The sequence below is a fragment of the Monopterus albus genome, unplaced genomic scaffold, assembly GCF_001952655.1.
Source record: "Monopterus albus unplaced genomic scaffold, M_albus_1.0 scaffold9.1, whole genome shotgun sequence".
Lineage (NCBI taxonomy): Eukaryota > Metazoa > Chordata > Actinopteri > Synbranchiformes > Synbranchidae > Monopterus > Monopterus albus.
Window position 1 is genome coordinate 1,706,302 of NW_018127889.1, and position 9,927 is coordinate 1,716,228.

The 9,927-nt window shown below is 40.6% G+C and overlaps 1 protein-coding gene across 5 annotated transcripts in view; it reads left to right on the forward strand.

Moving 5' to 3' along the window:
* utrn (utrophin) overlaps window positions 1–9,927 on the forward strand; it is a 160,206-nt gene that overhangs the window by 103,575 nt on the left and 46,704 nt on the right. For all 5 annotated transcript variants that reach the window (XM_020589235.1, XM_020589218.1, XM_020589213.1 and 2 more), the window contains 4 exons: window positions 979–1,108; window positions 3,250–3,518; window positions 4,464–4,610; window positions 7,095–7,173. In XM_020589235.1, the coding sequence (XP_020444891.1) occupies window positions 979–1,108; window positions 3,250–3,518; window positions 4,464–4,610; window positions 7,095–7,173 (625 nt within the window). The remainder of the gene's footprint in view (window positions 1–978; window positions 1,109–3,249; window positions 3,519–4,463; window positions 4,611–7,094; window positions 7,174–9,927) is intronic.

Here is a 9,927-nt window from a genome sequence, read left to right on the forward strand (position 1 = left end):
ATTTATTAGCGGGGGTGATTTGATTTGTGTTCAGATGGATGCTCCATTTCGGCGGAATAGTACATTTGTCTACAGGAGGCTGTGTGAAATCGACATTCCAGCAGACTAAACCTAACTTTCACAGCAGCCTACTACCTAAAAAAGGCCGTTTTTGAAATTTTGAAACTGGAACAAAAATGAGTGTGTATATTTGTGAGCTGTTACTTCTCATCCTCCTACCCTGTTATTCTGCCTCAAATGGTACTGTATATACAACTCCTACTGAACCCATGATGTTGTGTGTGCACGACTGAAAAAACTGAATTTTTGGCATCTCATTTTTGCCACACTCGTCTGTTTGGAAAGTATGATAAGTATGAGACTTTATCAAAACAAGTCATCCTATCTAATCAACTTGCCTCACAGCGCTTTATACTACATTGCCTCCTCATAAAGCAATCACACACTCCGATAGGCAATAAGTTCCCTGGGGTGACGCTTATATTAAAACAGGAATAATTATGCTGTTATATGCCATGTTCACTCTCTGTCTAGTTTCATTGCCTGTTGTGAGCTGTGGCGAGGCTGACTGTTTGACATGAGGTTAAGAAAAGCGTCCCCCAAATTGCTTTGTGAATCTAGTATTTTCTCTACTGTAGGGCATGCAGTGAGAACAGGATATGTGGTATTTCTGTTTGGCTCTGTAATGACAATTTGTGCAGGGTTATAGCGCCCCTCAACTCACTTTATTCAGTGACTCACTTAGCTAATTTCACACCGACCCCAAGGAACTGCCCGGGTTGTCGCTGTAGTCTTGCCTTCAATCGCTGCGCTGTCCTCTGTGCTCTTCCTCCCGCTGACACTCTGACCATAGCTGCTCTCTCTCAACTCTTGCTTTTCCTATTTATAAGTGAAAACCAGGCAGGGAAAGCATTAATTACCCCTTTCTTAAATGATCTGGTCTGCCTCTTTATTCATTGCTCTGTGTTTCTCCTGCAGGCACTATGGTCAGAACTGAAGGAACGGGAACACTTGGTGATCAGTACTTTGGACCAGGCCAAGATGTTTCTTGCTGACCAGCCCATTGAGGGACCAGGAGAGCCATGCAAGAACCTGCAGCCAAAAACTGGTACTTTTGCACTCTCCATAAAATCTGTATAATATATACACCAGTGTGTGGGGGAGAACTAGAAGAGCATCATCATTTTGCATTAGAGAGCAGCTTAGTGATTTCATATACAACCAATGACATCACACCAGAGAAATGAAGTCATCAGACCTCTTTCCTCTTTTATCATAGCGTAGCACATCTTCATGAATAGGCAGACTAAATATCTTTGACTTACTTAGGCTAATATTTTTCACATGAACTAAATAAGTTTGACTCCCTTTTTTGTTCAGGTATTTTTGGGATATTTCTTTTTTTTTAATCGAATAGAATATAGTGGAAATGAGGGGAGCAAAAGATGGGGATGACATGCAACTAAGCTTCTCGAGTGAATAAATCCCTGGGTCACCAGAATACTATCGCAGTCTCCTTTTTAACCAGCTTGCAGTACCAGATTGGCAAAGTTTCTCATTCAGTGGATTCTGTACCAGAGGGCACTTCACAGCAAGTCTGTCTGGTTCTTTTCAGACTAAATGTGAGGATTATTTGATCAAGTTTTAAGGTTAAGTGCCCTTGAAAGACCATTTACTACAATTTGAACCGGTGGTACTGTAATACTAGTATATAACAGAGCCCCCTCATGAATCAGATATAAAGCCATGTTCCTAAATGTGCCTATCTGGCTTGTTGATGATCTGCACATGCACAGACCCACAAGGTGGTTAAGTGTTGGGGTTGGGGTTAGCAAATCTGTAGACTCCACTACAAAGATAGCACATACTGATAATGTAGGACAAATCGTTAGAACACTGGCTCACTCAGCACTCTCTCACTGTCTCTATTTGAAGCAGCAAGGGTGTCTTGGTTAGGTCAGCACATTTCCATCCAAACAAAAACCCTACTGTGTAAATAATTAAACCAGCCCCTGCGTTGGGGTGTGGTGTGACTTCACAGCACAGACCAATAGGCTTGTTGTCTGTGGCATAGGGCATGTCAAAGTGTCATCTAACTGTACAGTATAAATAGAGAAAAAGCTGATGTAAGATCAGAGGCTGTGCTCATTGTTTAATTAGGCGAGATGGGATTTCCTAGAGTTCCACTGTGCTAAAGTCTTAACAATTTTTATTGTCCTCTTTTTTTGTATCTTTCCATTAAGTTGGTGTTTATTGTTATGTTTGCACTTTACATTCTTTATTACACAATTCTTTATTACACCCTCACAATGTGTCTGCATGAGGTGGTAGCTGCACTTCTCAAAATGTCTGGCTGTGTGCATGGGTGGGAGAGAGTGACATAGAGATTGCAGAGGTGCAACAGGTGAAGGTGGTAATACAGTTATTACCCTGGAGACAGGACCTTCAAACTCATAAAAGCTGCTCATCTTTCTGTGTAGTTAAAATGGATGGCTGGGGAGCAGTTTTCTCTCTTGCCTACTCATTTTTCCCCTCTTTGTGTGCACCCTCTAATATGTCACAATTATCTGATCCTCTCACCTCTCCTGCCTCCATCATTCCCTAGAGCCTGTGTCTCTCACACTTTTTTCTTTTGGTCACTTTTATCATGCTTTAACAGCCTTCACATCCACCCTCACTGTAATTGAGATTCTTTTCTTTTTCTGTCTTTATGCCTTTCTCTTATCTCTGCTCATCTTGAGTTTGACTAATTTGCCCATGTTAAAGGGAAACATACAGTACAAATAATGGACAGTAAGGTGCAGGAAGAGAGAAAATGCCCAAGGAGGGCTTACTCAGTACCTCAACCTACATAAAAATAGTACTTTCAATGGAAGATACCTGTAAAACATGTCTGTGGGATTGTAAACATGTAGTTTTAATTAAAAAGACAGAGCTCTTTGAATTAGAAGCCCTATATTTTATAAAAATTGATGAGTGAGATATTTGGTAAAATGAATATGAGGTGATTTTTAGGATAGATTTTTTTTCTTATTTGTATTTGAAAAACATACTGTTAGAAGTTAGAGGTAGTTGGGTACATTTTCTGGAGCATAGTTATAGAAAATATCAAAACTGATGCTGTGTACTGCTAGTGCAGAAGGTCCTAAGCACTGTATATATGAAAGATTAATAACAGACATGAAAAATGTCTTTGTCCACAAAATAACATCTCTTAACCTGTCTTTTAACTTGCTTCTCTTCATCCAGAGCTCACCCCAGAGGAGAAGGCTCGAGGGTTGGCCCGGGACATCCGCAAGCAGACAGGTGAGGTGAGGGAGCGATGGGAGCGTCTGAAAGGACACGTGGGCAGCTGGCAGAATCAGGTGGAGCGAGCATTGGAGCAACTCCAGGAGCTGCAGAGCTCCATGGACCAGCTCGACCTGCGGCTGACTCGGGCAGAGGAGGTCAAAGCTACATGGCAGCCTGTGGGGGATCTGCTGATCGACTCCCTGCAGGACCACATCGACAAGACCATGGTCAGTCCGTGAGAGAGCAGTACTGTTGTGTGTCTACTACAGTCATGGAGACATCAAGTCTGGGGTCAAGACACCTCACTCCTCTGAAATTCAGAGTACTTTAGTCATCTCCAACAAATAACATATTTTCTTTCACTGTCAAAATCTTACAGATTTAACTGCAGCGAATGTGAATGTGACAATATTAGCCTAAAATGCACATACACGAAATGAAGTGAAATATTTTGAGTGAGAATTAGCTGTGAAATCTCAACACAATTTCCATACTCCTTTTTATTTTTAGAGCAGCACAGTATTTGTTTTGATGATGATTGTCTTGTTTGTTTGCAAATGCTGCTCATCAAATTTGAATATGTCTTTTCCCAAGGAGACCTGGCCAAGAAACAGTCGAGACATTTAATTAACAAGCAGAAAAATGACAGCGTTTCCTAATAAGCAATAAACAATGAATGAAGGAGCAGCAAAGGAGAAATGGAGGACAGAGGAGAAACTGAAAATAGTCCAATCATGATTCACAGGTTGCATAAGGGAAGGCAAGTGTTGCATTAATCTGGCTGTCTGTTACACCACGCAAGATTGTAATGATGATCTCCCTGTGGTACGGACAGTCTGGCCTTAATATCCAATTATATCTCTTAATATCCATGTCATGTAGGGACCCACTTTGGATAAAACAGTCTATTAAAGGATTAACCATGGCAACATTCCGCTGTTATGACACACAAAGCATATAGGAATTAAGTTTATGTTGAGCCACAGTAGAGACTTTAAATGCAAATTATAGCACTGCAAATTTAAAAGTTTATGTATCTCAAGTAAACAAGAAAAACTAAATAGCTGTTAAAATAAAACAGGTGATTCTTTACAACAGAAGTCTTTGTGAAAGGACACACACCATGGTCAGGAAATTAGACTAACAACAGCAACATAAAACCTTCTGTCCAGGTCTTCAGAGAGGACATTGCCCCATTACGTCAGGATGTACGGAACGTCAATGAGCTTTCTGCAGAGCTGACGCCACTGGACATCCAGCTGTCTTCCACTGCCTCCAGACAACTGGACCAGCTCAACATGAGATGGAAACTACTACAGGTAGTTCAGACCCTCCTAAATCAGCTGCAGCTGTTACAGCATGTTTCCCCCCACACACACACACACTTTTGTTTCTGTGCCTGTTTTCCTCTTTGGCATTTTGTCTACGCACGGCTAAATGAAAGTTGTTTTTAATATATCCTGCTCCAGTTTCTGCGTGTTCCTTTATTCTCCATCTGCCTGCCTGTGTTTTTTTTAATGTCTTCTGTCTGTCTTTGCTTCGGTCTCCCTCAGTTTCTCTTGCCGTGTGCATACTGATTTTAGTTTTTGTCAGCCAAACACACAGGGGACTGAGCACGGTGCACTTACCTGTGTACCTGTTTTATTTGAACACAGTTCTATGCTCAGCGCGACACTTTGTCACTACACATCAGTGGACACTGTTCTCACAGTCACTTTCTTGGTTCTCGACATGCTTGAATGTCTCGGTCTCATCCGCAGTGGGGCTTGCCGAGTGTTTCTCAAGAGTGGAGCATGTCTCAGCCCTAAAGGAAAAGTCACAGGGAAGTCTTTTTATAAGTCATCAGAAGTAAGGAGAAGTGAAAGGGATGATGGTTGTGAATTAGGGAGTGAAATCCTCTGCATTAAGTTTGAATGTGCACATGAGCATAGCAATCTGCAAATTTACCTCAGAAAGTTGTGAGAAGTTCTTTCAGATATGTTCCAGTCATCAAAGTGAGTTGTGCTGTTTCTTTACTTTTAATGTTGTACTCTCAGAGATGAACTGTGGACTTAGGCTATTTAAATATGAGTGCTGTCATCCCCTCCTCTCTTAGAAATTAGAATAATTTTACCAAATTATGTGCGAGTCTGATTGTGTCTAAATGATCTATAGAGTAATATAACCAGAGAGTTGTGCAGAGAAATGTGATCAGTGTTTTTTCTCCCCCTTTACTGACTCTAAGCCTTTGAGATCCATGGCCAGGCTGCCTGGTGATGCCTCTGGTGTCTGGTAGTCAGAGGACTGAATATAGGTCACCTTGTTTAGCTGTGGTGGCATCAATTTAAAGGACACCAGGAAAATACAGAAAGACTGTGTTTTCAAAGCCACTGACATGGAAACTGTATGCAGCCGTGCAACATTTATGCTGAGGATAAATGAGTTAGGAATGTGGGCAGAGAAAAGCACTATTGGCAGAAGAAGACAGGGAAGAAAGTTATGTGTTTAGAGAAAAATAAAATGTTTGTAAGAAACAAAGCTGTCTCTTTTAAATGGGAGTCAAACTGGGTAACGTGGCCAATTTGTAGCCTTGTGAAATTTCCCATATACCGAACAGATACCCAGTAATGATCTGGAGAATGCTGTAACTCAAATACTGAGTCGGTGTAGGATAGGGTTTCACTGGACTTTCTCACTGTTGTCAATTGCTTTTGCTTCTCTTAGCCTGCAGGAATTCAACAGTTTCTTAAAGAATCCATGTCTGACTCTGTAGTTTGATGATTTGTTTTTCATATGCGGACAGTTGCCATGTTCCTCTCAGTGGGACAGTGGCCATAATGGCTATAAGTGGCCAGAAAGGTGCAGAGCTATTCGCCTTTTTGTGCCTGTTTCCAACAGAAGCTGTGATCTGGCTGCGATAATGCCTGAAGTGTTGGTGTGTTGTGAGTGTTGGTATTATTAAAGACTGCCAATCCTCTCCTGCTCCTCTGGAGAAGCCACCCCACAGCCTCACAGGGCATGTGTGCACTGTCTGAGAGGTCATTACAAAGCTTTCAAAGGAGATTAACACAGAGCTGTAGGCAGAGGTGAACACATGCGCTAGTAGTAGTATTATTAAGCAACATTAATTGTTTGAAATACAGTTTAGTAATAATAAAGCTGATAGGGAGTGTATTAGTCTTGTTATAGTTTTGATCATATTGATGAATGCTATCCTTACATGCACAGGAGATGCCACACAATTTAAATCTTAAGCAGGTATTAGACTGTCATTTCCAACATTTTTATGATTCCTCCATACGTCACTCTTTTGGTTCTGTACCACTTGTATTACCTCACTGACAGAAGATGAACAAAGTTTGGTTTCTAGTTGCCTGCATACAGCTGCATTTACTGCTCTGCTCGATTTGGCTTCTCAACTGATCTCCAGTAGTGAAATCGTCTATCCTCCTATATTTTTGTTTTAGTGACTGACCACTAAAAAAAAACTTAATTTGATGACACACCGACACTAGAGGTGGATGAATGATATTATTGACCATGAGATATCAATGAATAGCCTCGCAGTTGTAAATAACACACAGCATCATACTGCAAGTATTCAGTGTGAATTAATTCCAGATATGATACATTATATATTTATAGAAAAGCCTTCCTTGAGTTGGGGTTTCCTAGCAAATCCATTTTCATCTTAATTGCACTGAAATTGAACTCATCCCAACCATGACACCACCTTCAGCTACTGTAAAGTTCTGCCTCTGCAAGTACAACCTTCAGCCCCACGGCTGACTGTCTTCTTCCCTGTCTGTCTTGTCATCATGCAGGTGGCGGTCGAAGACAGACTGAAGCTGCTTCAGGAAGCCCACCGAGATTTTGGCCCATCTTCGCAACATTTCCTCTCCAGTGAGTACAGAGACGGTCACCTCTTAGGGAACTGGAAAATGTTGCAAGATTCTGTTTGTTTCCATTCAGGTACACACTTTCACATTCCACAGTTTTTCCATGTCATCATCAGCCATACACTCAACAGTCACACAAGTCGGTGCACCCGCATACTCGTAGTCGTACAGTTTGCAGACGAAGCACATCGCTCTTGAATAATGCAAGGATTAATTACAGCGATCCACTGACACCCTCATCTTTTTCTCTCTTTAGAGTGGTCATTAGCACAGAGAGAGGAACAGAGAGAATTAGACTGAAGGCTGGAGAGAAAAGACAAATGCAGGAGCGGGAACATTAAACAACACAGCTCTCACTCCCTGCGTCTCTCACTCTCTGTCATTATTTTCTATAATCATACAGCCATTAGTGTTCTTTCTGCTCCACCTGATGTGCTTTGCTGACTGTCAGACAGAGACAAAATGGACAATGTGTGATTCAGAGCAGGTGGTGGGCTTGGCCGCTGTGCTGTGTCACCGATAGACATGAATTTACTAAGTATACCCCGCAGAGAACTCGGCAACCGCACCAGACAAAACAGCACTCCATCTCATCATACATCTTCCTGGCACTATGACACTATCTACTCATCACACATTGGCTCTCATTACACTAGTAGCTTAATATTCCCTCAGGGATCAATAAAGTACTGCGTTGTTATCTCGCCCTGTCCATCTCGTTTATCTCCCAATCTCGGTTAATCTCTTTGTCTTACTGTTTTTTCATTTTTCTGTTTGAGTGTAGAGCTGTGTCCAGGAGTGGGAGGGCAATAATTCAAGCTGCGTTTCTTTTCTGTATTGCTCTCAGGAGCGTCTCAAGTTTTATATTTGCCTGGTTGAAATACTGTGTGTCATTTTAAAAGATTTCCTTAATCTGTCAGTATTTGTCTTCTTTTGTGTTCACAAAAGTGATTTTCACACATTAACTCCAGATGATGTTTGCAGAATCAGGCCCGGACTTTGTCCAGGGTTGGCCTTTCACACATGTAGGTACATCTCATGTCTCTTATGAGATCATTCCTGTGTAGGATGTTCCAAGTCTTTTATATTGGCAAGGATGGTGCTGGAGGATACACGAGAAGTTTTTTGTGATCTGACACACCCCTTCATCAGAAATCAGTTGGTTGTTGGATGCTTCGGATGAAGGATGTGAGGAAAGGGCATCTCATGTTTTAATAACGTGTTTCCTCGTCTCCTCACATTTTTTCCTTGCATCTTAGGAAAAGGAAAAGATGCAAGTGAGGGAATCAATGGTGCTTACAAGACACATGAGATCTACCCCATGTCAGATGCATTGTTACCTACTGGATATACTCCCTTTGGTTTATTGGGGCAGGGCAGCTCCTCCGGTTAATGTCTAGCTGATTTCAGGGTTCCAGTGCATGTCTGAAGAGGGCTAAAGAGTAGCACCAACCTGGGCATGTGGAACCTTTTCTCAACAGCTTGTATCCTCTTTCCTTCTTTTCTTTTTTCATGCCCTGTTGTCTCCCTTCTCCTTGTTTCTGCCAAGAAAACAATAACTGGTGTTTTCCCCCAATTTATGCATAGTAAAAGTCTGCCTTATACAGCCACACAATGTTATTATGGAGGTATTATAGTTTATAGTATAGATGAGAGAATTATTCGGTAACACTTTACAATAAGGGTACATTAATTAACTGTACTTAATGCAGTAATAAGCATTAACTAATAGGTAACTAATGCATTTATTAATCATGTACTAATGTTTTTCATGTTAATTAAAGTATTACCTCATACATTATTTAAAATTTTTTTAACGACACTGCTAACATTTGTTGATGCAATAATAAGAATTAACTAAACGTTAAATAATACAATAATAAGCATTGCATTCAACAACTTAAATGTCTCTTGGTAATACTAGTAAATTGTCAATAAAGATATTAACATTTATTTCACGAAGTTCACAGCTTAGCAGTTTCATTAGGAGAAGGCTGGTTTAATGTTCATTTAAGCATAATAATTGTCCACTTACTTGTCCATCCTCCAACCAAAAATTCATTTTGTCCTCGCTCCACGTTCATCTAAGGTGGTATCTTCCAGCTTCTGATTGACTGAACACACATGATGCAGGTATGCAGCAGTGGGCAGGGCATGGATAGTTGGAAAGCATGCACGGTGGTAGCTCTCGAGGACCTGACTTGCCCACCCCTGCTGTATACTGTAAGCATTACTTACTCGTAATTACGCATTTATTAATGCTCTTTAAAAATGTATAACAGTAGAGAGTAACCATTACTTAACCTTAATTAACCATTTGTTAATGCTCTTTGAGACGCTTATTGTAAAGTGGGAAACGTATATGCATGAACTAACACTTCATAAATGTATCACAGTGGTGACTAACCATTACTTAACCTTTATCAACCATTTGTTAATGCTCTCTGTGACCCTGTAAAGTCTAAAACATGTATTTATTAAGGAACACTTCATAAATGCATACAAAATAATTTTTAACTATAACTAATCAGGTACTACTGCTGTTTGTGACCCTTGAATATTTGAAGCAATCACGCAGATACTGAACATTAGTGAAAATAAATTTTAACTATAACTAATCAGGTACTACTGCTGTTTGTGACCCTTGAATATTTGAAGCAATCACGCAGATACTGAACATTAGTGAAACATTTCCAAATGGAATTTAACTCGTCATAAGCATCTGTTATCAACATGATTCATTCCAAATTTAAAAAGA